Genomic DNA, 27,670 nt, shown 5'->3' with positions numbered 1-27,670 from the left:
AATTCACTCTTGGTAATCTTAATGAAGAGAACAAGACTTTTAAATTTGAAAGACATGTTTCGGCAACTCCTGTGCCATCGTCAGTTTACGGATGGAGTTACATTGATGAACAATATATAGCGGAAAATTAGAATAACAATGGTATGATACAATTATTACTCTTAGTAATAATTTAAAAACGTTGAGTCTCTAAGAGTATTTTGTGAAGCAAAGCAACGTACCTGGGCAATAAGTGTTGGCCGGACAACATGGCTGCCCATCAGCACCATATTGATTGACAACATTGGGGTAATTATAAGCTGCAAAAATTAGAAACGCAAACGTAAGGCATATTCTCATTAGATTATGATTTAGAAACGAAGAACCCAAAGCAGTATCGCTGGAGTTATCATTATTTTTCACTTGCAACTGGCCACTTCAGAGTTGCTGTGAACCTCGTTATGAAAGCGAAGATAAGTGCAAAGCTTTTCATATGAAAATTAGGTTTGTTTACATATGAATGAAATCTAATTTTCATAATAAAAACTTTGCACTTAGCCTTGCTTTCATAATAAGGTTCGAAGCAACTCGGAAATGGCCTATTCAGCTCCATATTGCAGATATCATGTATGCTAAATGAAATTGAAGTGGTCTTCGGACAGTTCAGTTGCATCTTTTTATACCAAAACCAATCAAAGCCTAATGTAAATATACTTGCCTATATTTTGACGCCTCTCCTGAGTTCCATTTTTCTTTACATCATGAGTTGAAGAAGCAGTCGTATTTGACCTAGCAGACACTTGGCTTGTGATCAATAAAACCAAGAGTCCTCTTAATGGGGACGAGTCGAGCATTCTCGCCTGGATAAAAGAACAAAAAGGTTCAACTACAGATTTCATTAAGTTGTACGGTACTGTATTTAACTACATATCGTTAAGAGGTATATAAAAATCATATACCAATTACGTTACCGGCTTAAAATTTTACAGTATGTATACTGCGATAACAACTTGATGTTATAATATATACTCCCCAAACTATTTCAAGCTGTGCTCTGTCACTAATTTTTGTCAAGGGGAGATGCCCACCGTTATGTTTTAGACCAAAATCGGCTCGTAGGACTGAAGAGTCGAGCTATTTCACAAAGCCAAGCAAGTCGAGTGTTCGAAAGCGGCCCAAGCAATTGAGAGCGGGTTTTCAGTAGAGTTCAGCGTCACATGAAGGGACATTTGAGGGTCTATAAAGGGCCGGTGGGTTTAAAAGGATGTTTAAAGGAACTAAAGTAAAATGGTGGTGTTCATTAAGGTCGAAATTCTTCTACAGTATATGACCAACACTTTTTCACTAACGCAAAATCACCTTCAGAAAAAAATTAACACAAACACAAAAAGAAAGATATGAAGTAAATTTTTGCAGACAAAACAAACCAATTTTTTTTTTCCAAAGACACATTCCTCTCCAAACCATCCCTAACGAACAACTCTGACGGATTTGTAATTTCAGTGCACCAGCGCGCTAGCCATATGGTAAATTTAACGAAAGGGGATCATTGGGGTTAAGTACGGTTTACACTGGTGCAATATGTTTTATGGCTTTAAAGTGAAAATACAAATTCGCTGGCTTTGTCCCGTTATGATGATAATTTAGATCATAACTTTAATTACAATCCGTTAAGATGGTTATAATTTAAATTTGTTCCATGATGAATACACAGGGGCCTTGACAAATTTCAGTTAATTAAACGAGCTGCGTTTGCTAATTGTTTATCTTGATCTATAAGCGTGATGAATTATCATTTTACCTTATGATAAGTTCTTTGATTATTTATTGGAGTGTTCTCGCGTTGTTTATAAAATCTCTCTCTACCGTAGAGAGAGATTTGATAAACGATAGAGATAACTGAGATAACTCTTTCCGCATAGCAAGAGTCCCAGTTTAGGGTTTAGTAACATGGATATACGTTTTCTGCAAAAGATTTTATAACGACCACACAACAGAATTCGTATACTGTGTGCTTTATAAAAGACGCGGTTTTTGATGTAATATCTCAGAAATAAGTTACTCTCCAAGGCGACAAAATTTGTGTTTGTATTTGATCATGAATTTATCACTTTCATGACCAATCAATTCATTGACGTCTTGTAAATGGAGGGATAACATTTTCAATGAACAATAGCCTTATAGTAATAATTTTCCGCCTAAAGTTGTATTTCCTTAATCGAGGATAAAACCTAAATCCAAATAAGGTAATTTTCAACTGTAAATAATTGAAATTCAAAAGATTAAACTTGATGAACTCGATTTTTGCACGCTATTGCGGCCGTTGTGTACACTTTTCGTCTCTAAAATAGATCAGAGATATTTGCCAGACAAAAGGTTTACGGAAAAAGTAATATTAGACGATTTAAATATGTATCGTGTGTTTAAGTACTTTACTCTCAGCTTACCGCCATTTTCCTCAGGATTGCGAACAATGACAAAAATTGCTCTCTTACCTCACCGCCGGCAATATTTGATTTTCGGTGAAGTGTGTCCTTGTCGCTAATTCATTTTCCAACGAAAATCAGTTCTTCTAGCAAACAAAAGGAAAGTTTTTGTTCTAACTTACGGAGAGGTGGTTTTTCAATGTATCGGACAATACCTAAATAAGTTAGTAATCTGGTACTTGTTATCAGCTAACTTGGGAAAGGTCAATTGCGATAAACAACCGGCACAGTTTATGTTAGATATCGACAAACAACGAAGCAATATCTTAACAAAATTAAAAGTCAGACTTGGCCATTTTCTGCAACACAGCCAGGCTATAATGGTTTTAGTTTCCCGAAATCTTGTTTTGAATACGTTAGATCCAACATCTAATAAATTTCAGATAATTACGCTATCAACTCGTTAGCATTTAAATTTGTTCCTGTATGTTATGATGGCTCTGCACGTGCAAACACGACAGGTATTTGAAACGAATCAGTCGGGGGGACAAGTGTCGTTTTTTATTAAACGCTTTACAATCGTTATAATCCAATCATAACGATTACTAGGCACATTCCCGAGCATTTCTCTCCGACGCTATTACTCGGGCTTTTCCGGCAAGTCTTCGTAACAGCACTTGGCCCTCCACAGAGAAGCGCGAAGATTCCCGATCACACTAACTCCGACTCCCAGTATTATTTGGGGTAAAAAGGCTGTTTATTAAAACTGATTCAAGTCTTCCCATTGGCATTCGAAGACTTAACGATTGTGATTGGGATTACCATAAATATGGCGCGAACTCTACCTAGAAGCCCGATCAATGAAATGATAAGTTATCGCAAACGTTACATAAAAATGACAGAAACGCCATTGGAATTAAAGTAAGCCTTCGGGTTTCTTAAAATGGTAGCCGAGCCAAGTAAAAGAAAGAAAACGAAAAGAAAAGAAGGGAAAATGATACGGTCTCTTCAGATTACTTTATCGGCAACTTTAATGTGATACAACCGTGTTCTGTGCCAAACTGTCAATAATACAAAAGACTTACTTATTACCGATAGCTACAACCAATAACTATTTAATTAACGATTACATTTCAAGGCCAAGATTTCTATTTAACAAGTTCAAGTTCAAGTTCAAGTTTATTAAGTTTTCCAAAAAGTTACTTACAATCAACACCGCCTGCAAATAGCGAGCTAATCTAGGCAGGCGGTGTTAAGGACATACATATACGAATTACTAATTGAAGGCGTTAAAAAAGTAAATTTTGACAAGAGGGTGTTTCTTTTGAGGAGCTATCGGCTCACTGTTGCCGCGAAGCACTCCGGCTATTGTTTTTGTTGTTCAGTGTTAAATTTTCCTCCAAATAAAAATACCAAAAGCCAAGGCAACAATTTGTAATAAACAACTAAATGAGAGCAGTCAGAAATCAACGAAATGTAAGGCGAATTTACGAGAAAAAAAAATCAAAATAAGTTTTTACTTTCCAAGTTTGACCGCCATCTATCAGCCGAAAAAATCAATTTCCGAGTTGCTGGGAACCTCATTATGAAAGCGAAGCTAAGTGCAATCTTTTTATATGAAAATAAGTTTTCTTTGCATTTGAATGAAAAGTAATTTTCATAATAAAAACTTTACACTTAGCCTCGCTCTGACAACGAGGTCAAAGCAACTCGGAAATGGCCTGTTAGATTGATGTGCTCCCAATAGGTCATGTTTAGAGAAGGGACTTTCACGAATTATAAGATAGAGAAAAACTTTTTTCGCATTGTGCAATAAAATCGTTCACGAACACACGATGGGTGTGGGGGAGGCAAACTCATGATGGTCACTTAAAATTAAGTTGTTCAAAGCTGACCATTTCATTGGTGAACAAAAACGCGCGCTATCATCCATCTACTTTCAATACCCGGCAGCTGCTCATCAACATGTAACGCCCTTTTTGAAAGGGCCTAAGTGAAAGTTACGGTTGAGACACCTCGAAATTAGAAAATCGAGTTTTATCTTTATTTTAGTTTATTGATATACATTAATTTTCGATCAAGTGTAATAACATTATAAAATGTGACTAAATAATCGGATAGTTAATTGTCAACTGCAATTGTGCAGCTGTTTTGTCACATTTCTCTCTTTATATATGTTATTGCCGTTGCACCTGTTGAAACTATTTGTCTTTAATTTGTCATGGTTTTTAATAAAGTCTTCAAGTCCTCAGCTTTACGCTTACACTCAAAAAAACTTGACCAATTAAAGCCCTTTCTTCTGAGATTGTATGCTTTTTAAGGGAGCTCGCATTCACATTTCCGATTCCGCGGTCATGAGTAATCAAAAATGGGCAGACATTTTTCGTGGTGATTAAACTCAAAGCCAACTTGTCTAATGTAACAGTAAGACGGCTTGTGTAGTACGCAGAGTCTGCTGTTGGTTTTACACTTGATCATGACTGGTTCAACCGATAAGGACATCCATTGAAATTGAAATAGCTCTAAAGGTATCCTTGAATTCATATCTGCAGAAACAACACTTTCATTCTTTCTTTCCTTCGGTGGTGGAGTTTTAAACGTCGGAGTTAAAACCTAAAAAGAGATCAGATTAAAGACTATGTTAACAAAGCTATACCATTTATATAAAATTTTTGTTGACTTAAACTTTAAAGGGAACCTCCACTCTAACAGCAAATTGACGTTAAATTGTTTGAAATATATAATGTCTAAATTCTTAATTTTAGTTTGAAAATTCAAGTGTGCTAAAAGTTCGGTATGATTATCGCCCATTTTCGCTTCAAAATTTCCCGCGCGCCGCCATTTTGGATTTCATGACGTCATACGGTTGCCGCTATATTCAGTAAGCAGAAGTTGTTTTGTCTGAAACAACTGAGCAACCGTATTAAGTCATGAAATTCAATTTCAGTTTCCAAGGAAATTTGAAATAAGATTTTTTTAACAATTCAACGTTAACTTATTTCAGGAGAGTAGGTTTCCTTGAAACAGTGAGGAGTTCATTTATCAGTAAAACTTACGGATAGGCTTACCTGGCTTTTTACTTCCTTGTTTGCAGAGGCATTGTTTATTTCCAGGCTTTTTCAAGAAACCACCAATTCCTAAGATAAAAAAACAAAACAAAACAAACGAACGAAGTTGGGGAAAACTTATACGAAAAATGGGTGTGGTGACCATGTGACCTACAATTGTTTCGCTTGGGGTTTGTGTGGTTTCTGAAGTTGTGCATGTTTTACAAAGTCGGATGATTCGCCCGACGTGTACTATCCAACGAAGGGTAAGATTTCCTGTGGTCTTCCTCGTGGGGTAATTACCGTTTCGTTTAGGTGCGAATCTCCCGAGGGAATTTTCTATTTTGAAACGTCCTATATGGCATTTTACGTTAAAGAAAATCCATAAGGGTGGTTGGACCGGCTAAGAGAAAGTTCAAACTCCGCAATGAATAAGAAGGAAGAAGCGTGGGGAAAAATTGCTTTTATTGCCAGCGGCTTGCACTAGCAAGCATGCGTAACGTGTTGTTGAAACTTCATTCAACCGACTAAACAACATTTACGTTGATAACAACACATCTATATCGAGGAGACGAGATTAGGCAAAGATTGCGAGGTTATTCAATGGAAATTTGTATAATAGCGGAGTTAAGTCAGTTTTTACGGTAGTACAGGTAGTATATATGCTGAATATCAATTTTAATTTCGCTAAATTTTCTTTTCTCCAAACCTACGATGTAGGATCTGACCATTGTTTCAGGAAGGGTCAGAGGACTGTAATTTTGCAACTGCTTTGTCGTATAATTACAACAATTATAAACCTACCATAGCAGACACTCCTGACGAGGGCATCTCTGATATACTGTAGCTTGTTAAAAGGACCGATGAACACATTTTCACTGACCGGTCTAGAAGCCATTGTTTCAAGTTGTTTTATGTCAAAGTAATTTCCAACTCCTACGCTGTAAATCCGCACGCCACTCTGTTTGATTTTGAATGCAGGCCCATTGACACTGTCAGTTGATCTGAAACATCATGCTGCAATAGTTATTCTGGCAGTAAAGCACATTTCCAACACGAATGAGAGCTTGGAAAAAGTTAGAAGAGGTAAGCTAGTAATCTTACCATCCCAGCCGATATAAGAATTCATATACAGAAGAACTGAAACGCGATCTTATAGAAATTCATGCAAACTAAAAAATTCCCAGTTCCTTAAACTTAGCATATTTATGGTTTTCCAGACAAATATATGTCAGATCAAACAGTTCATAAGCTGTTTATTTACTCCCCCTTCAGATTTTAGCAGAAACGTGTAGTTTTGTAGCGATCTGCCGCAAATCCATGAAAAGAGTTTTTAACTTGATGAGCACATGTTGGTGTTAGCGTACTTCTGTGAATTACAACTCAGTTTATTACGAAATGAAGTTATCCTTGTAATGATTTATGAAGTAATAGCTGATGAATTATCCGTGATTAAACTGATAAATATTGATCATCGGGTCAGTGGACGAGTACGAAAGAGAGTACGTCAGATCTCCCTTCTTCCTCTTGCTAACCAATAGACAAAATAAAAAGACCCCAGGCTGAAAGCGATTAATGTGATAACATAACGTTCTTACTGAATGTCGTACATACCTACCATCCGTGATGACCACTAAAACCTTAGGTACATCTTTACGAGAGCCTGCGATGGAAGGTTGTTGGCGAAATAAGTGGTACCCAGCCATACTTAGAGCAAAACCGGTATTGGAACTGGTTAAGCTCTGTGTTGAGGCTTTCCGGAGAGAGCGGATAACAGAAGACCTTGACTGTGGACTGAAATGAGTAAAAAAGCATGAGTCCTGGCAAGTCTTTTTATGAGATGAATTTATTTTCCATCCAATTCAGGGACTCTTTCTGTTTGAAATGTACTCTTGAAAATCAAAGTTTAGTTTGTCCGGTTGTACGTCTCATGGAACCATCAGAGTAAAACGGAAACAAGACAGATTACCCAGTGAATGAGTGTGGTCTGTCTTTATATACGCAGTCAAACCAAATAGATACAAGCTAAACCTTGTTTTGTGACATATCAGTAATTGCAACATTTCCCTGGAACCATTGATCTCATTTAATTAAATACTACCAGCAAATAAGTTTCCGAACAAGTCCCTCCTTGTGGGCCAACACAACTGTTAAAATGAGGGTATAATGTCATGGTGTAATAAAGGCAAAAAGATAAGGCGACGCAACCATGCCTTCGTCAATAATGGAGAAGGCCATCTGAGGCAAAATCAACATTTGGTCTCAGCTGAGACAAATTCTTAATAATAGTATTTACTTTTCAAAATTAAATACCAGATCAGTTTTAAAGCCACAGGTTATCAAACTAACTCGTGTTTTTGTTGACGAAACTGAAAATTTTCGTATTGTCCATTCAACAAAGTCAAGAAGCCTTTTAAAGTTTCCTTTTGCATGTTTTTCCACGCTGGCTGAGGACTCCTCTACAAATCCCAAATCCATAGGAGCAAAACAAACTGAAACATAAAAAATCAAAACCTGAACTGCCACGATAGACATAGTAATTAATGGAAATGGTAAGTTAATAGACTGAGTGGATAAAAGCTAAAGCCAGTCCTTTGTTATAAGCATTTTAAACTGAGTCTTTACTAAAATGTTTGATTAAAACAAAACACACATAGAAACTTCTACCTGCTCTGTTACGAAGCCTTTCTGTCAGTCAGTCAGTCAGTCAGTCAGTCAGTCAGTCAGTCAGTCAGTCAGTCAGTCAGTCGGTCGGTCGGCCGGTCGGTCGGTCGGTCGGTCGGTCGGTCGGTCGGTCGGTCGGTCGGTCGGTCGGTCAGTCAGTCACTCAGTCAGTCAGTCAGTCAGTCAGTCAGTCAGTCAGTCACTCAGACAGTGAAGACTAACTTAATTTACATAGTGCATTTTTGTTGAAAGCTGCTGAATAGAGGTCCTTTAAGCCATGCAATATACATGTATTAAACCAATAAACTTACATGGACCAGGCTTTCCAAGTAGAGCTAAAACCAGAACATAATAAAACATAAATTTGTGAAACAAATGGACAAACAATTATTTATTCCAACGATTAATCAATAGTTTTTATGGATGGATCATCACTCAACTGCAATTAAACTGTTGAAAAAGCAAGCAAATTATCACTTTAGGAAAAACTGAAAAACCAGAGAAGACTTATCTTAACGTGATTTACCCGTAATTATTCCTCGCAGATGTAGCCGAGCATATACACGTACATGAAATTGCCGAGGTGCAATGAAAACTGTTTTTATAGAACACTATACGCCGTTCAGTTACTAGCCAATCCACATGGCTAGGCAGATATTTTACAAAAATAGTGTATTTCAGACCATTAGCAAAGGCGCACCCTATTTCAAATCATACCTCTTTAGGGTTGCACAAACCTACGTAAATTATACGTGAAAGAGCAATGCCAGGAAACATTCTAGGACTGCTGATTCGCTCTTGTAAAATATTGTTGTCCGTAGCGTCGAAGACTAGTTAAATCGTACTATAAGCAGTTTAAGTAAAACTTACGGCATGGAGGGCACCCAGAAGGCCTTACAGGTTTATCACGATGAGTTTCCGGTAAAAAATAATTGTGCTTGATAGATGTCAAACTCATAAAGTTGTTTCTTGTATTTGAAGAGACATCTCCTTGATCCGAATAATCACTGCTACTTGAACCACGCAAGTTCAAAGTAGCATTACAAAGAACATCTTTATAGTTCTCATTTGTTTTCCTGCTTTTAAAGTTTCCGGCGTCGGTCAACGTAGCCAATAGCAAAGTAACAAAAATACTACTGATTGTCATCATTTTAAGATTTTAAAGGCCCCGAGAAAAGAAATTACAGTCCGTTGCGCTTGAAACTGCAACATGTATATACGGTACGAGCTTCGTTTTATTCCGGAAATATAACCAGTCAAAATAAGCAATGTTGATTTTTCTAAGCCAATTTGATCCAATGCACCTGTTGAAAATATGATAACCTTTTTTTTCTTTTTTAACGACCTTGCGTCTTTCTTAGTAGTGTCATGGTTAGGTTTATGATGAGCTAATAATGCGCCAATTTATTTGACAGCTACGTCCTCAACATAATACAGTTTGCAGGTCCAAGTAATCTCGAAGCGGTCCACATTGGCATTGCATTGACTTCTTAATGCCAAGACAGGACTGTGCCAAGGTTAAACTAACAACGACATGTTGTCAAACAAATTCAAAACAATTTTATGGTGAGATGATTGTCGTTGTCATGAGGACCTCCCTCTGCTTTTATATAATAATCTCCGTGCTCAACAACAATTAACCAAACATTTTTTCTTTTAAAGATAACAACGCCGTTAATTTGGTGAAAAGTGTTATTTGTAAAGAGGTACTCTCTTCACCCTTTTGTATATGCTTTGTTCGATTCAAATGGCGCATGCGTTTTGCCTTTATCATGATCAATCGTGACAATTTTTTAAGAGCCACCACGCACTAGTGAGAGCACTGAGAGACGAATTGACCAATGAATTGTCTTATTTAGCGACTTGATTAGTCAAGATAAGTTGATATAAATTGTTTGAGTGGTACAAATTTCACTAAAACTTAGTTTTGTCGATTGTGGTTTAGGATAACTTATAATTTTTGTTGAAGTGATTTTACCTGTCATGGGACAGGTTCACTAACATCAGTTTGGTTCCCAGCTGATTTCATAGACAAAGAGCGATCCTCAGATATTTTTTGAATGCGATTAAGTAAGTCCGGCAGAAAATAGACCGTCTTTGATATTTTGACTGCCTATCTATACCGGAAAGGCACAGATTTGCAAGGAAGTCTGCACAAAGAAATACCAATTAATCGGGGTTATCGAGATCTCGAAATCCCACACGTGATCGGCAGCTGGTACCTGTGGCCATCTTTTTTTTTTATATCTTATATCTGAAGACCACAATACTTATGTCGATGTAAATTAATCCGAGATTTAATGCAAACTCTCTCCTTTGTTTTTAACGTCTTTTGTGAGTCATTCGAATATTCTCTCTTCTTCCTTACCCAATGTGTGAGCCCGGTTAGCTCAGTCGGTAGAGCATCAGACTTTTAATCTGAGGGTCATGGGTTCAAGTCCCATATCGGGCGTGCTTTTATTTTGAAAAATAATTTCGTTATTTATCTTCTCAATGATTTTTTGTTATTTTGCTTTACGTTTATATTCGATCTACTGGTTATGGCATGATAATCATGACTGTGACATATTTCTCTATCAGCTCGTATTCTTAAACTTTTTACTTGGAGCTAGTATGGGAACTTAGATGATATATTTTACATTGGTTATTTCGAAGGATTTATAGAGCTTTAAATTGAAATTTTTATTTCGGAAAAAAATACATCGATAGACGCTAAAACAGCGTTAAAGAGGTAAATAAGTAAAAAGGAGAAAGTTAAAAACAAAAGCAAAAAAACTCCCCGGCGGGGAATCGAACCCCGGTCTCCCGCGTGACAGGCGGGGATACTCACCACTATACTACCGAGGACTTCACGGAACTGTGTGTAAAAAAAAAACAACAACAACAACAACAACAACAACCACAACAAAATCAGTAACCAGTATATGTTCGAAGTTCACGTGTTTTTTGGTACCAGTGCACTTGAAAGAAAGTTAGTTTGCTTCACTCTGCCTTTTTACGTTCGGTAACTTCGATGTCTTGGACTATGACCCTCCAACAAGTTTCAATTGCCACGAAAATTTGTAATTAAGAACGATGTAGCTGGGTAAAAGGCTTAGAGAGAGAAGGAGTGAAGAGTGTTGTCATATAGACACGACATTTACTCCCGGCACATTACTATGTAGTTGCCTAAAATAAGTTTGAAGCCCAATGAAGGCGGGAGTAACTCTAACTAACGAATACTGACAGCACCGCAGACCATTCTACTGCCGCATCAGTTCCTCGGTAGTATAGTGGTGAGTATCTCCGCCTGTCACGCGGGAGACAGGGGTTCGATTCCCCGCCGGGGAGGTTTGTTTTTTAACTTTGTCTTTGTTTACCTCTTAAACGTTGTTTTAAGGTCTTCAGTATCTTTATTTCTCTTTTTCTCTCTTTTGTCTTATTTACTTCTATTTTCTTAAATTTCCTGTTGTGCCAATCATCTGTGTTCCAATTTTCTCCTTCAAAACTGATATCAGATGAATCATTCAGGAACTCTGCTGTTGTCATTTTGGCACAAGATTTAACTACTTGAAAACATACCAGTATACGATCAGCATATTACACGCCAGAAAAAAACGAACCAAAAACAAAAACAAACAAACAAATAAACCAAAAAAACAAAACAAACAAACAAACAAAAAGAAAAACGCTGTCGACTTGCTAAAGACTACAGCACCACATACAGACCAATCAAAGTTCGTGTCTCTTCCTCGGTAGTAAAGTGGTGAGTATCCCCGCCTGTCACGCGGGAGACCGGGGTTCGATTCCCCGCCGGGGAGGTTTTCTTTTTAACTTTGTCTTTATACTTATTTACCTCTTTAACGTTGTTTTGACGTCCTATCTATTTTGCTCTTTTGTCTCATTTACTTCTATTTTCTGAGATTTCCTGTTGTGCCAATTATCTGTGGTACAATTTTCTCCTTCGAAACTGGTATCAGACGAATTATTCAGAACTCGAGTGAAGAGCTACTGTTGTCACTGTATAATACACAAGATTTAATTACTTCAAAACATATCACTATGCGATGAGCATAATAGAAGCCAGAAGCGCTATCGACTTGCTAAAGACTACAGCACTACAGACCAATCAAAGTTCGTGACAATTCCTCGGTAGTATAGTGGTGAGTATCCCCGCCTGTCACGCGGGAGACCGGGGTTCGATTCCCCGCCGGGGAGGTTTTTTTAAACTTTTTTTTTTTACTTATTTGCTTTTTAACGTTGTTTTGACGTCTTATCTTTTTTTTCTCTCTCTCTTTTGTATCATTTACTTCTATTTTCTTAGATTTCCTATTGTGCCAATCATCTTGTTTACAATTTCCCCCCTTTAAAATCTATCAGATGAATCATTCAGTAACTTTAGTGTTTTTAGATTGCGTCGAGCTTCTAAGACGGCGAGGGTTGTCTTTCTCTTGCCATCTCCTTATTTTGCCAAGGCCATGCTCCCTGAAAGTCTGGTTGAAATTAAATTAAAATAATAATCAGTTAAGCTTATTACAAATAATTGTATACTGAAATATATTAATACAAGAAACATTCTTTTTCTTTGTTAGACTAAAAAAAATAAGCAATTGTCAGGACTAAATTATTGACCGAAATAAAAGCCCGCACGATAAGGGACTTAAACCCATGACCCTCAGATTAAGTCTGATGCACTACCGACTGAGCTAACCGGGCTCACCGCATATTTCTACGAAAAACAAAAAATGAAGCTGGATCAATACAAGGAACCTAATTGATTTTTAAGAAGCTAAAATATAATTTGGCGTCCGTAGCAACGGTTTTCTTTTGTGTTAGAAATGTCTTCTTTCGTGTGAAAACGAGAGTTTTCTGCTTACGAAGTAATTGAAGTAGAAGATTGGAGGGTTTTTTTTTTTGCGAAACTGACAAAAAAGAATAGATTAAAAGCTCTGTTGAAGTATCACTCTTTCCAAATTTCGAAGCTGGGTAAAAAGTTTAGAGACATGAAGAGTGAAGAGCTACCGTTGTTATATAAACACAAGGTTTACTTCGAAATATGTCACTTTACGATCGACTTATTACAAGTCTGAAGCGCTTATGACTTGTTAAAGACTGCAGCACCACGAAACACTTCCGTGTCATTTCCTCGGTAGTATAGTGGTGAGTATCCCCGCCTGTCACGCGGGAGACCGGGGTTCGATTCCCCGCCGGGGAGGATTTTTTTAAACTTTGTCTTTATACTTATTTACCTCTTTAACGTTGATTTGACGTCTTATCTTTTTTTCTCTTTTGTCTGATTCACTTCTATTTTCTCAGATTTCCAACAGTTACTTTACCCCATTTACTTCTGTAATCTTTTTTGTGAGAATTTTTTTTGCCAGTGATGATTTTAATTTTGGTTCTTCAAAAAGTATCAGATGAAAGAATCTTACATTGCACCTTCTTAGAGGACAAGGCAAAAAATAACTCGTCCTTAATTAGTTTTTTCTCTTTTCAGCTGATACTTTGCCAAAGCCAAGCTGCACACATTTCTAACCAAGGAAAAATGTATGAACGAAGTTTTCCTTGAAACTGCAATCTTAAAATATGTAAGTTAGTTTTTCAGCTCAAAATAAAAGCACGCCCGATATGGGACTCGAACCCATGACCCTCAGATTAAAAGTCTGATGCTCTACCGACTGAGCTAACCGGGCTCACCGTATTACAACAAAGAAGAACGCTTAATTAACTTAAAGTCCGATACATGCGACCTAATTATTCCGGGATTGAAATAATTAGGGCCTTTCAGGCTTGGTGTCCAGGTCCGGTTCTCGGGCACAGGCACAAGTCTGAGTACAACACCGTGCCCAAGCATGGGCACTTCTCCTCACCGGTCTGAACATGTACAGGATTTTGTCGATTGTCACTCCCCGTGCTTTTTCCTCATGTCCTCCTGCGATAGAGTAAACAAAATGGCGGCCACTAAATTGACCAGCGAGAACACGATTGCTCCTTGGGTACCACGGGCACAGGGCCCAGGCACGGGCACTTATGTAATCTGCTTATCATTGCACTTGTTTTGGAAATATGTTCGTTCGATCCAAGAGATAATTAGATTGCTTACTCAACAATTTAAATAAATGACCGATTAGTTTTTTCAATCCCTTCGATTGAAGGGAAACCGGCTCCCCTACCAGAGGGTGGCATGTCACCCAGCAGGATTAAAAACAAGACCTATCAAAGGGCGGATGAGCTCCTAGCGAGCCAACGACCAACATGCACACTTGGTAGGGGAATAAATATAATTATTCCCTTCTGAAAAGGTTATTGGCTCCTATTATTAACAAAAAAAATTGTCACTATGCCCAAATGCCCACCATTTCTGGCATGTATTCCTGACATATATTCAGCGAATAAGTTGTTGCCATATTTGGAAATGCACTACACAGGAGAAACCCTGGGAACGAGGTTGTTCACATGCATGGATGTTGGCGGCCATTTTGAACCGCGAAGTTTTGCTAAGCAGCGTTTAACAGGCCGACAGGTAAACTGTTTTATAATTAAATAGACTTTCCAAGACTCGAAGCACTCAGGATTCAAAACATATTTCCTTTATCTAAAAGACAGATATCCAGAAGATGATCAAGCTGTGGAAATGCAGTGTGATCGATCGAAGCAGAACAGTACAACTCGGAGAAAGCCGTGACAAGTAAAAAGTTTTACTCACTGGTAAAGGTCTTCTCGGTAAGTGAGTAATATTTCTTCACCTTGTAATTTTCATTACGAGCTATAAGTTTTTAAATATGTTTGTTTTAAGTGGAACTGTAAACTTTAGAAAACTCTTAATTCGTACCATTTTGATTCTCGGTATAAGCTTATTTGATTGCTTGTTGTGACGTGGTAACTTGAGGCGTGTTTATTAAACAACTACCAGAACCATGACTTAATTTTCCTTGTTCAGTCTAAAACTCCAATTTGGTGATTCGATGAAGATATAAAACCATTATTTTGCTAAATCACCGAGCGGCTCGATTTCGCAAGATATAAATAGCGGATACTGATCACACTTGCGCGAAGATCTGAATTGTATTTCGATTGGTAAAGGCAACATTTTACGAACGAGCGCAGGGAATGAGTAAAATATCAGATTTTAAAACTCCCGACAGCGGGCTATCAGTCCTTTTTCTAACTAGAACAGCACAAGATTATAAGCATTACAGATAGGGATATAAAGGGCACCTCCTTCCTTATTCGTCGACTTCTCATAAAGTCCTTCATAAGCAGCTTTGTTTTACTAAAGCACTTAAGCTCATAATCATTGACAATTCAAGAAGAGCAAGTTCTGAGACGAAGATACTGTCTGGTCACTAAATTTTATTAATTACAAACAAAAAAATACAATTTTTACGTTTACACGCAAGCGAACATTTCAAGTTGCGGTTTGTCCATTAAAAAATAAATTAATTAAATCTAATAGCGGTTATTGTGAATTATAAGTTCAAGACCTCGTCGGTTGATTTTCTGCGGCCATGTGCGTCATTGAAGAAGAACTCAGCAACACCAAATCTGTTCACTGTTCAGTATTCAGAGGTAAGGAAGACACTTCGTTTCCTCTTATATGGTTCAGTGTCTTCGATTGCACACTTGCTATTGTAGCAGCCAATTGTCTTTTCCTCGCACTCTCCAGAACAGTCGACATCACAAGGCAGGCCTATTTTGTCGCATGGTCCCATTGCCGTACGCTTCAGGAGATGTCGCCCGTGCTGAAAACAATTGTAAAAATAAAACAACATTAATGCACTCGCTCCTTTCAATAACACTCTTTCTTACTAGATTACGTCGTGAACCAACGTCAGTCCGAATTTTAGGTTGATCAACGTTAACACAAGTTCAGTATTTCAAAAAGAGTCGACTACACCGTCAAGTCCTGGTTAATAGAAGGCTTTGGGTGTGTAACGTTTGGCTAAGACTATGTATAAATGAATGTGACAGAGATCTTCCAACGAAATGATTTTCACAGAACCATTATGCTGGCAAAAATTCGTAAAGTAGTACCATCAGTTTGTGACAATGTTCAGAACATATGAACTACCGACATGAAACAAGGTAAACGAAATGATCCTGTAGCTATGAACGTCATTAACGCATATGCGATTTTTAGGCTTTGAAATCTGTTAATAACATTTGGAGCCAAGACATGCGTAATTCCTGGTACGATGCAAGACTGACGATTTTTCAGTTTAGTTCAGTTGTGAGAAAGTGAAAATACTTAAAGTATACTTTTCGTAACATCCATGGGCAAGGAAATTTAAAAAGTCAAGTCGTCATTGACAGTATTTTCCAATCATTTCAATCGAGGGTAAAAGCGCCAAAACACACTAACAGCCACGGGTAAATTATAAGAAAAATATCTTTTATGAATTCTCCATAAACCCACCATTACACTCTTGAAAAGTTATTTACTGCTTGATAGCTTCCTTTTCGTTGGTTCAATTTAAGGATTTTATCAAAATTTAGCTGGACACTTGGTGTCAAATGGTTTGGTAAACAGGATTTTTTTTTTAACTAAACGTAACTGGCCTCCCTTTTTGTTTTTGTAACCTTATTCTGACAATGTTTTAAAAACCGGTAATTTCACGAAATCGTCGAATTGGAGTGTTTCTGTTTCTTAGTTTACTTACATTTCAAGCTCTCTACAAACGAAACAAATTAGAGGCATTGATTTTTTAGACTAAATAAGAAAAACCACTTTCCACGAAGAACTGACTTTATTTTCTTTTAATTTAAATAATAATAAAAAAAATTCCAGGCACTCTCTTAGGGTTTCCAAACAGATATTCCACCGAAATTCACGGCTCCTGCTTTCGATTGTGTACAAAAATATTTAAGACATGTCGGGGAAGAACAAGGATAAGACGTAGATAATCATACTTGACCTATTGTAATATCACTGATTTTGACATGATTGAACAGTGATTTGAAAAAAATAAGCATGTCAATTAGATACACGTCTTACGTCGTCTGGCCTGTTAAGCGTAGTGAGTTAGTTTAGTTTTGTAGCTAGATCTCAGTGATATCCCCTCAACAATTACTTAAAAACAGGTCGATTTTACACCCATAAAAAATCCCACAGGATGAGAAGTCATATTTTTAAATCGATCACGGTTTTAAATATGAGTCCTGAGTAATCGTTAATTGCATTTAATAAAAGCCAAATTTCATACAAGTGATGAAAATGATGAATTTGCCGTGGAGGAGAGCTAAACCTGAACCCACCTGAAAAGCTATAAACGTGATCCATTTTGCCGCGTTATCGCCGTACTTAGATTGTTATTCTTTTTTTATAGCTGTCATTTTTCTTAGCCATGTCGTGTTCATGAGCGCCTGCCGAAAAGCTCTTCAAATCTACAAATGTATAGCCTGTATATCATTGATTTTCTTGTGATTCAATAAACAGTAATATACGGGACCAGAAGTGTTATGGGGTGTCGGACATGATGAAAGTAATTAAATTGTCATAAGCTTTCGAAATCTCCTAGATTGATAGCAAGAGAGAAATCACTATCTTCACTGGTGCCGTTCGCTTACCATTTTCTTGTAGACTTTGTGTAGATCTCGTGCTGTAATTTCTTGGGTACAAAGAGCCAAAAGAAGGCAGGCAATCAAAAAGGCTTTCTTTTCCATGGCTCTGCGTGGTCAGTCGGAAGCAAGGAGAGACTGCAAAGATAGTAAAATCAGTGCCGTAGAGATCGTTAGCTTCTTGTTTGAAGAGATCACCTCAGTATTTGCCACTCAGGGCTTGATCATCTGCTACTTATTTTATTACGTATTCTCTGAGCCGCATTACTATTTTTACTTGAAAACCACGCCTCCATTGACAAACAATCAAACAACACCTATCTCGACTTCAATTATACAACATTCAAGCACTGCGGACTAAGGAAACGTGGGAATCGGAACTAACGTCAGAGACAAACGAACAAGGAAGCGGTTTAGTCAAGACAGGCCTCATTTTATTTTAATATATAGTAATATGATATATAGTCCGCTTACTATTGTTTAAATGCTTGATTGTTTTTCGAAATAGCTTAAAATTTATCGGTAATAGTCGGAATATTTGTTAGTGAGATTCGCAACCATGACTGTAGAAAATATAATAGCGTTTTCCCTTCACACCACTGCAGAATGGACAATTTAAAATTGAACTGATGTTGATCTGGGAAATGCGAAAATAAATTGATGTATTCAAATTCCTTTCTTTCGACTCAGTACAAACGCATTTTAATAACCCTGCGAAATAGACCGTGGACGCCATCTGTGGCAATCGTCAAAACACCGACACTGTTAATTGCCTAGCTTAGTAAAAACAATCGAGCAAAATCAGTATATGGTTGTTTTCAAAGCAATGCAGTTTGTCACATGTTTCATTGCAATTTGATTTCATAATGCATGTGTTTAAAAAAAAAATGATGACTTGATCACAGTCTGCGAGATATCTAGCGAGTATAGGTTGTTACTTGGATGATGAACCACATTCGTGTATCTTTGCGTTATATTGAAAAGTAAGCGACTATTAACGAGATCAGAATATACAAGCATATCGGCAAATAGTTACAAAAATGTTTACATTTCTTTGTATAAATTTCAGTGCTAATGTTTAAAACCATTTTTAAGGTAAAACAAAGCATATGCTTAGTCTAATACGGAAAATAACATGCCGTCCATCAGGTTAGCAATTTACGTATTTCCCTTACATTTTCTCGTATTTTGTTTGAGAATTTTTTTTGTATTTCCATCTTAAAGGACTTCTTTGAGTTATTTTAAGGGGGCGATGTACATGTAAATGACCAGGACCGTCAGGTAATTGCACTAACATAAATCTCTTTTTTCTTTTTCTTTGCTCAACTGTAGAATTTTCATCACGAAGTACTTCATGTTGAAAGAGATATCAAGTTTTCGGTTTTCTTTTCGTTTCGTTTCTTTATTTTCTTTTTTGGGAATATTAAAAAGTTCATTTGCCTGCTTCACCGCCTGATGCTATCGTTCTTTGGATTCTGTGCGGTCATGTTCTTCAGGCCTATTTCTCTCCCAGTGAGCGGTCCCCGAACCACACTATAGCCCGCGGCCCACTAGTGTTCAAGGTTAGCATTTGGACGTGCTTGCTGCCAGTAGCTTTGACTGACTGTAAAGGCGATTAAGGCCACAAAATGAAGCGCGAAACAGTTTGGGTAACAATAAAATTGATAACACTAGTACACACCCCCGGAATATACAGAATACGGTTTTATCTCTTGATAAAACTATTTAGCTTCTCAAAAATTTTTACGCTGATTGAGGGATCGGAAACTGACCGTGTCTAAAACAGGAGAGTACATGTTTGTGGGTTGTAGATTGCCGTACTGATAAAGCGTCGCCTACGGCATAAATTTTTCGTCCAAAGAAAACATCAATTCATTATCTTATAACACTGAAACCACAAGTCTATCCATGGCCATCGGATCAGACTGTCTAAAAATAAACGATTGTGAGGTTATGACCTCACAAAACATTCGTTATCGTCACTTGTCAAGCACTTCCATCATTAATTTTCACTTCGGTTTGAAACGATTGAAATTCTGACAAAACTCAATTTTAAAAACCTTAATTATAGCATTTATTTGAACTCATCTCACGAAAACTATTGCGTAAAAGTTTTGGTTTTGTGGAAAAGCGAATTACGTTGCAAGTGTATTTACTTTCTCGATGGTTAATTTAACCATAAAGGAATGCTATACATCAAATATTAAAACAATGTTGACTGCTTCAGATGAATGATCAATATAATCACGAGACCGAAATAAACTATATTCTTGAGACCTTACAAATATCTATAAAGTTTTGAGTTCTAGGAATGGTCTCCTCTGCCAAATGTTTGGTTTAGCGGTGACCTTAGCTGTGTTACTTCAACTTGGGTGATCAAGGCTCTTCATCTACCTTAAGTTTAGACAAACCTTTTGTCGCCTGAAAACACAACAATCAATTCTCAATCTTTAGGTAAATAACGGGCGTTAAGGAAATACCGTGGCTTTCTCGCCTAGCCTTTCCTTGAGGGCCTAAAACAGGACAATTTCTTAACAGGCATTTCGGTTAAATCAAAGAAAAGGAACTCAGAGGGTTTTAGGATTCCTTCGATAAGCCATATATTAAATTTATTAGTGATATATGGAGCAGCATTAAGGTACGAGGTTCCTCATTTTGAGTGCAACTTTGAAACTCCTGCCGCAACTTTGGTGATTTTGACCTGATAGACAGTTTGCTCGGAGAAATTTACTCTGACGAAGGACTAACACTCGAAACGTCATCACTCAAATCTCTTTACGGTGGCCAAATACCTTGCGACTGCGTGGGAGGCCACAGAGCCGGGAATCTACGAAAACAAAATCTGTAACCTGACGTGTAGAGATTGGTCGCGACGTTTGCTCTGACGAAGGGCTAACGCTCGAAACGTCAGCACTCGAATCTCTTTACGGTGGCCAAATTATCTTGCGACTGCATGGGAGGCCACAAAGACGGAAATCTACGAAAACATATCTCACCTGTAACCTGACGTGAAGAACTCCACTTTTGCAAATTTATCCGAGCCAAACTGTTCACCCGGGACGTTTGCAAAGTTGCAGACACAAGACAAGAACGTCCGGTTTGACAATACAACAACAATACAACAATACTTTATTTCACCCCATTATTATTACAACAGAAAATATAAATATAAACATACAATAGATGATAGGGGTGCTGGCTGCCCGAAATAACCTAGAAGTTAAAAATGCCAGGCAGCCAGCTGTAAGAAAAGATATTTAAATGTTAAGATCAGGGACACAAGAACAAACACACATAAATACACACAAAAATAAAATTAAACAGAGTTAAGTAAACCTTTAAGATTATCATTACTTTATCAAACCATGATAAAGGTCATGAGAAAAAAGTAAAAGATCACCAAATATGAAAATGTAAATTCTCCCAACTAGTATCACAATAGACTTGCTACAAGTTGACCTCGCGAGTTTGGCGAGCGGAGCGAGCTTTTTAATGAGTTTTTTCAGACTGCGAGCGACGACCTCGCGAGAGGTCTTCGTCCCGCGCCATATAAATCGAACGAAGGACTTTTTTGAAAGTCTAGTACCACAAGAACAGTGTAGGGAATACCCTTTGACAACTCTGGTTAACGTAACACATAAAGTTGGAAGACTATTTGTATTCTACTCAGGCTTTCAATTTTCCGATCTGAAGAATTCAGTGCTGTTTGTGATGCAGTAATATCATGTCAACAAAATTCAATACGTCTTGAAAGGTTTATTACACTGTGACAGTAATCGGATAAACGGTGGTAAATGCAGAATTCGGAAACAACCCTTTTAAGAGACCACTCGACAAGTTATTGAGTGAGGTGTCTCGAAAATGAATTTCCGGCTTCTCAACACCTGTTCACCGGGTTAAATCATGGCTATTTCCAGGAGTCTTATTTAGACGAACCTCCACAAGGACTTCAGTGTCACAATATGCGTTTTGTACCTAACAGCGCATTTTACCTCATGTAACTGATTATTAATGAAGTGAAACTGTAGTGCCCTGTGATCAAGTTACCCTACAATTGTCGCACAATTTGAAAAATGTGACGCACATTTTGTACTGACGATCATTCGTCGATTATTATCCCGTTTACGATTTCAGTGGCGCAGTATGCGTTGTTTACCTGATTATTCATTTACCTCGTGAAACAGATTATCTACAAGATTAAAATGATTTCAGACGCAGTGTTCTCGCTTACGGTCACGTCAAGTTTTATGTTGCGGCCGAGTATAAACCCAGCAATTACCGCATTAATGTATATACATGTACTTGATTGAAGAAACGTTGTGCTGTACGCGTGCAAAGTGTGAGCGATGCGACCACGATGAAGTTATGAGGTGATCTAATTAACATGTGCATATTTCGTGCTTTTCTCTTGCCCGCGAGATATGTACAAATTTTAAGCCTTAATATCCCATTTTCTAGCAAGAAGAATGCAAATAAGCTCATAGATCAAAGGTTTCCAAGAAAGCTGTTGGGTCTTATGGTTTATACCTTTTACATGGCAACGTTTCTTCAACCTTGCTAATGGTTTTATTAGAAGAATTCTTTATAGGCTGTGAACAGGCTCTTTCCTTGAGGAGAGAGGGGAAGGGGAATGGGCTTTGTTTTTGCCCAACTTCGATCAACTGACTGAATTGTTTTGAAAAAATAAATCAGCGTTCACTTACATATTACTTACGCACTGACCAGCTCCAATATATTTTACTTTTTTATGTTCGTATAGTCATTAATTGCATGTTGATTAGAAAAGGCATGCAAACAATTGAACGGCTGTTTGCATTATGTTTTCAGTTCTAGGAATGTTTATCACTCCCTAGATATTTGGTTTGGGCGTGCAATTCGGCTATCAATGCTCTTCGCTCTTACGAAGGGCTGATGCTCGAGAGGTCAGCAATTGAATCGCTTTCCGGGATCGCTTTACGATGGCTAAATTACCTTACCAACCCTATTGATAAAACCAAACATTCGTTTCTACTCCCCACCGACGCAGCACCATGAGAGTTTCTTTAGGAACTAATACCCTTATCAATTCTCTCTCACTCACTCTGTCAGTCCAGTTTAGAGGGCGCTTGTCTCTTTCAAACACAGCAATCAATTCTCGTCTTTTGGAAATCCGCTAACCGGCGTTTCTTGCCCGAAGAGAAAGGAAATGCCGTAGCCTTACCTTGATAGCTTTAGGCAGGACAATTCTTCACAGACATTTCGGCTAAGTAAAGAAATAATTCAGTGGGCTTGGTGCACGGATATTTTAGGGTTCCCTTGAAAAGCCATTATTTTCAGTGGAATTCAAATGGCGCAACAACACGTTTAATGAGGCCCCACCTAATATCGTCTCACAACAACACCACTTCATCAAACATCATATCAGGTCATGGGAAAATTAAGGGAAGGATCACGAAAGAGAAAATGTGTTGATATTTAAACAAATTTTCCCGTCCAGTACAATACGAACACTGAAGAGAATATGCATTTTGGTTTTGGGGCTTAAAGGGACAGTATCACGCTGTTTTTAGTAACACATTGAAAATCAAAAAGACATAATTTGGTTGATAGCAGCCAAGATATAACGACCAAAATTCCATTAAAAGACTATCAGAATGCAAAGAAACTATCCACGGATATTTTCGCCAGCTGTTGGTCAGGATAAAGAGTGGTTCAAATTTGAAAACGTCTGGCAGACGTTTTCAAATTTCGTCGCCGTAACTGCCGCACTAAAAATTGCTGGTTGTACTATATTTTTCTGAATTTTGTTCAACCTTTCGTCTCAGAATCACCATTAATATTTCTTTAAATTATCGATTTAGAAATTTATTAACACAGTGTTCAAAGTTTAAATTTTGTGAATTTTGGCCAAAAATCATGATATCTCCCATGATACTGCCCCTTTAGGAGGTTAAGACATTATTCTTTTGAGCTACATTTCTGGTATTAACTCTGGCCGAGCTGATTAATTGACCGAAAGCTGGAAGAATATTTCGCATTTTAGTGATTTTACCATCTGAGGAATTTGTGGTGTTGGTTGTATTATGCGTTAAATTCTCAAAAAAAATCCCGCATTGTTTGAAGGGTATATTACACTGCGACAGTAATCAGATTATCCGTGACGAATTCGGAAAGAAATCTTTTAAAGTCACTCGAAAAGTTAGACTGAGGCATCCGCTCGAAAAGTAAATTTCCTGTTTCCCAACGGCGAAGTTAAATCGTGAAATCATCACTATTTCTAGTGTCTTATTTCAGGTGAACCGTAAACGACAAGGACTTCAGTTTAGTATACAATTTTTTCACGCAACAATACATATACCTTGAAAAGTTATACTGAGGCATTCACTCGAAAAATAAATTTCCTGTTTCCCAACACCTGCTCGCCGGCGAAGTTAAATCATGAAATCTTCATTATTTCTAGTGTCTATTTCAGGTGAACCGTAAACGACAAGGACTTCAGTGTAGTATATATTTATTCATGCAACAATTCATATACCTCATAAAAAGTAATATCTGTAAGCTTATGCCTGACATCTGAGTCTGAGTCCACTCGCTTGTGTTACACTTGAGCTTAAGGTGATTCCCTTGAAATAAAACTTGTCGTCAAACTTTGTTCAAACTTTCACTGACAGTTCATTAGCATGTGATAACTTGAAAAGTGTAATAAAAAGAATAGGTCATCGTGCCCGCGAAGGAGCTACGTACTATCCACTCAATTAGGAGGTCACCCATAATTGCTTGTAATACCACTTTCAAATATAAGCATACTTAATCAGTTCTTGCTATGTCCGGTGGGAACAGGAAATACATAGATACAGCAAAACTTGAAACAACATTATACATGAGAATGATGTATTATTCAATGAATGACGCAGGCATACTCGGAAAAAGGAAATCCTAGTGCTCCTAGTCCGTCAGGAGTCGAACCTAAGACCTTCCGATTACTAGTTGGGATGCTCTACCACTGAGCTACAGGAGACTCGTGGGAGTAAAGGCCATTAAACTAGGTTTACTAGGGAGAATGCAACATGACAACGTGCGCGCGCTAATGACGCACAAATATTGCGTAGAAAGGATGCGTAATGAGAATTGGAAGAAGAGGAAGAAGAAGAAGAAGAAGATACTTTTATTTTAAAACGGGTAATTCCTTCAGTAATTTTAAAAACAAAATTTATAAAAACAAAATTAGTGTTATCAATGGAAGCCCTAATTACAATGTTAAAAAAATCATTAAAAAGATCAAACACAAAATTCACACACGTAAATTTTTTTTAAGCGATCGCACAATTGCCGTTATACAATTTCTTTCACAACACATTCACAAGGAACAGAGAGCTAACCTTTGATGTCTCATTATACGTCTTGTCATAATTCTAAAACGATCTCTTCTCATCAAACCATGCCTTCCGGTTGCACTCAGAGCTATTCATGAAAAGGTGCCACTTGAATTTTCACATGAACGTTGAATTATGAGAGGAAAATGTTCTATCATTTTATTGCCATTAACTGTTATTCCTCCGTTTATTCCAGCTCCTTAAGAACCCTAAATTTTAATTGAATCCTTTCCTATAACGAATCAAACTTTACAGTTGCTGCAAGCAATCTAAGAAAAGATTCTGTTCGAATCTTCTGAAAAGTCAGAATTCTTACTAACAAGAGAAAAAAAGTGCCTCCATTTCAGTGGCGCCACCGCAACCCAACAACCTCAGATCCCACAGTCATATAGAGTTTCATAATCAAATGGTGCCCTCTGGTTGCTGCTAGAAATTTACGAAAGGTTTTGCTTCAAGTTTTACAAAAAGAGAACAGTCCGCAGGGAAATTTATCTGGCAGGGATAAATATTTTACCGTTTAACAGGCCCAACCTTTACGGTCGATTTGGGCGCAAAACGATTAAAAGTACATTTTTGTCTTCCATGTTTGCGCCTTTACCTTAAAACCGTTTTGATTGTCAATTGATTAAACAAATCTAGGTTGAAACGATGTAACGAATTTGGGAGAAGCCCTAAGATCGAGGTGGTTTAATCTGATGATTGGTAATGAGTGCTTGAAGAATCGAATGTGCGCTACGGCTGATCATACAAATACACGACACATTATAAATCACAGTTTTCCGAAGCAATTCAGTACTTGTTGAAAACACTTAGTGAAGCGCAAATATTGATTTCAGCAAAGGTTTGCTTTAACGCTTCTCGTCAGTCATTTGCGAACTATAAAATAAAAACTGCGCCTCGCCCAGATATCATAAACCAACATAATCTATCAAAATATGACAAATATCATAACTTTGCTTCGCGAATAAATGAGAAAATAATTATACCTCTGTCTCGATTGTAAGCTTTGAGGAGAACAAGTTTACAAACATAACATATTTTAGTACACTTACCTAGAAATTCTTAGTTTGAAAAAGGGCGAATTTCGTCTGTGAAATACAAGGTTCATATGATGTACTCAAAACGCTCTAACATTTATAAATCCCTCACATATATAAACTTATCATAAAGTTTTAATTACTATTCCGGAAAAATAATGCTTGCTGCTTCCGTGTGACTTGACAATTCAATCTGAGAGCGGTGAAACTTTCATATTTAATGAGCTGAGGGCGGCTTTCTTCGAAAAATCAAACAAAAAGAGAGAGCTCAAAACTTCATGAAACAGAAAAACATATCAACTAGTGTTAGACTTCCCTTAAGCCTGCGGTTATATAAATTAAACTGTTTCCATGGCCGGAGGTCACTGCGTGTTTTTTTTTTCCCCATAGTTTTGAGCGTAATGCTTCATTTGAAACGTTTCTGAGGTTTATGAACGACAAATTAATTTTAAAGGGGAGCTTTTGTGTTGACAGTTGTTTTGAAATTAAAAGATTTTCAGGTGATCAATATTGCACAAGAAAGTAATACGGCAAACCCACTAACGGCTGGCAGGCGATAAGGAAGCCAGGGGACGAAATTAATTTAAAAGTAAAGATATTAAGATGAGTTACTGCAGTTATCATTTGATAAACCGAGCTTGCTGCCTTGTTTCCGTGTTATTGGAGAAGGAAAGGAAGAATAATGGCATTTATTCTTTAAAAAGTTTTATTTTGAGGTTTATCCAGATTTTATCTTTGTAGTAACGCTGTGTCAGTGTCAAAGTTGACTAGGCGCGTTGGTTTTCAAAGAAAGTATTTTTATGACGCTTTCTTTTTGTCTGACCCTTATACCGAGCAGACCGATGAACGGTTCCTTAATGTTATTTTAAAGGAACAATTTTACTACTGATTCTAAAAACAGTACAAAAACTGATGATACGCGCCGCTTTGAAAGAACTAGTAGGAACTGCCGGGTTTACTGTGGTGTATTGGCCGGTTTTCAAACTGTCTGACTGGAAGGTTCTAACACTGAAGTGCGAAGCACCTATAGCCTCCTCCCCACCCCCCTTGAAATGTCTTTACTTGCCACGAGTTTTTGAATACAATTTACTTAATGTTATAACCTCCATTTATTACCACGTTCAGTATTAAAATGAAGAAAACAAACTGGGAGATTTTCAATTTCTTAGCGCCAAATCAGTGCAGAACGTACTGAGCAGGGCTTTTGGAATTTGACCATACAGTCTTGTTGTCAGTAAACTGGCCTGAGATGAGTGAGTTTGGGGATAACGCTGAGGCGAGTGAGGGTAACTCGTCTAACTCTAATCAAGAGAAACACGACGCCGTTTACTTTGTATAGTAAATGAAAACTTTTGAGTATCAGGGTGACTGTTCAGTTTTGGGGCGCGTTACAGCGTACATCAACGCCGACATAAAGTATAGTCTGTGCTTTTCTATTTTTAAATTAACGCATTAGTTCACACCTTCCAGGTGTCATTAAACTGTTAAGCCAGAGCGAAGGGACGAGATGTGTAATCTACCTGAACGTAGCCTTTCTTTCTGGAGAAAATTTAAGGTGCGGTCAAATGAAGGCTATAAAGCAGTACTTTCTCGTTTGTTTACGTTAAGTGGAAAGTGCCTATAGCCTC

The 27,670-nt window shown here is 37.5% G+C and overlaps 2 protein-coding genes, 1 long non-coding RNA gene and 7 other non-coding genes across 14 annotated transcripts in view; 5 read left to right on the top strand and 5 right to left on the bottom strand.

Annotated features, from left to right (window-relative positions):
• The window catches only part of LOC146476448 (uncharacterized), a gene marked incomplete at its 3' end in the record, with an annotated part of 3,375 nt that extends 943 nt beyond the window's left edge, over nucleotides 1–2,432 (bottom strand). The window contains exons 1-3 of the mRNA XM_085114309.1: nucleotides 2,427–2,432; nucleotides 698–839; nucleotides 222–299 (exon numbers count right to left, since the gene is read on the bottom strand). Coding sequence (XP_084970435.1) covers nucleotides 222–299; nucleotides 698–839; nucleotides 2,427–2,432 — 226 coding nt within the window. The remainder of the gene's footprint in view (nucleotides 1–221; nucleotides 300–697; nucleotides 840–2,426) is intronic.
• Nucleotides 2,433–4,312: 1,880 nt separating this feature from the next.
• LOC146476447 (vitrin-like) lies at nucleotides 4,313–7,963 on the bottom strand. 2 transcript variants are annotated; one of them, XM_085114286.1, is made up of 5 exons: nucleotides 7,749–7,963; nucleotides 7,067–7,246; nucleotides 6,257–6,456; nucleotides 5,462–5,542; nucleotides 4,313–5,018 (listed from the first exon to the last, which is right to left on the bottom strand). In XM_085114286.1, the coding sequence occupies exons 1-5, from the start codon at nucleotides 7,928–7,930 to the stop codon at nucleotides 4,999–5,001; spliced, it is 663 nt and encodes a 220-aa protein (XP_084970412.1). In that variant the 5' UTR covers nucleotides 7,931–7,963; the 3' UTR covers nucleotides 4,313–4,998. The 2 variants fall into 2 exon arrangements, with proteins under 2 accessions (XP_084970412.1, XP_084970413.1); XM_085114287.1 differs by having other exon boundaries at nucleotides 5,474–5,542.
• Nucleotides 7,964–10,495: 2,532 nt separating this feature from the next.
• Nucleotides 10,496–10,568, top strand: Trnak-uuu (transfer RNA lysine (anticodon UUU)). Its single transcript has one exon. It is a non-coding gene; the product is annotated as a tRNA-Lys (tRNA).
• Nucleotides 10,569–10,891: 323 nt separating this feature from the next.
• On the bottom strand, nucleotides 10,892–10,963 carry Trnad-guc (transfer RNA aspartic acid (anticodon GUC)). The gene has a single exon. It is a non-coding gene; the product is annotated as a tRNA-Asp (tRNA).
• A 411-nt stretch (nucleotides 10,964–11,374) lies between these two features.
• Nucleotides 11,375–11,446, top strand: Trnad-guc (transfer RNA aspartic acid (anticodon GUC)). Its single transcript has one exon. It is a non-coding gene; the product is annotated as a tRNA-Asp (tRNA).
• A 398-nt stretch (nucleotides 11,447–11,844) lies between these two features.
• Trnad-guc (transfer RNA aspartic acid (anticodon GUC)) lies at nucleotides 11,845–11,916 on the top strand. The gene has a single exon. It is a non-coding gene; the product is annotated as a tRNA-Asp (tRNA).
• A 325-nt stretch (nucleotides 11,917–12,241) lies between these two features.
• Trnad-guc (transfer RNA aspartic acid (anticodon GUC)) lies at nucleotides 12,242–12,313 on the top strand. The gene has a single exon. It is a non-coding gene; the product is annotated as a tRNA-Asp (tRNA).
• Nucleotides 12,314–13,238: 925 nt separating this feature from the next.
• On the top strand, nucleotides 13,239–13,310 carry Trnad-guc (transfer RNA aspartic acid (anticodon GUC)). Its single transcript has one exon. It is a non-coding gene; the product is annotated as a tRNA-Asp (tRNA).
• Nucleotides 13,311–13,715: 405 nt separating this feature from the next.
• Trnak-uuu (transfer RNA lysine (anticodon UUU)) lies at nucleotides 13,716–13,788 on the bottom strand. The gene has a single exon. It is a non-coding gene; the product is annotated as a tRNA-Lys (tRNA).
• A 1,640-nt stretch (nucleotides 13,789–15,428) lies between these two features.
• LOC146476439 (uncharacterized) lies at nucleotides 15,429–26,153 on the bottom strand. Of its 4 annotated transcripts, XR_014865555.1 has the most exons (4): nucleotides 20,668–20,756; nucleotides 20,499–20,519; nucleotides 17,663–17,794; nucleotides 15,429–15,837 (listed from the first exon to the last, which is right to left on the bottom strand). It is a non-coding gene; the product is annotated as an uncharacterized LOC146476439 (long non-coding RNA). The 4 variants fall into 4 exon arrangements; XR_014865552.1 differs by lacking the exons at nucleotides 20,499–20,519; nucleotides 20,668–20,756 and adding an exon at nucleotides 26,058–26,153 and having other exon boundaries at nucleotides 17,663–17,791; XR_014865554.1 differs by lacking the exons at nucleotides 20,499–20,519; nucleotides 20,668–20,756 and adding an exon at nucleotides 22,854–22,967 and having other exon boundaries at nucleotides 17,663–17,791.
• Nucleotides 26,154–27,670: the final 1,517 nt, after the last annotated feature.

The sequence above is a fragment of the Pavona decussata genome, unplaced genomic scaffold (genome assembly GCF_977016875.1).
Source record: "Pavona decussata unplaced genomic scaffold, jaPavDecu1.1 SCAFFOLD_76, whole genome shotgun sequence".
Lineage (NCBI taxonomy): Eukaryota > Metazoa > Cnidaria > Anthozoa > Scleractinia > Agariciidae > Pavona > Pavona decussata.
Note: the sequence above shows the minus strand (reverse complement) of the source record. Positions and strands in the feature narration are given on the sequence as shown.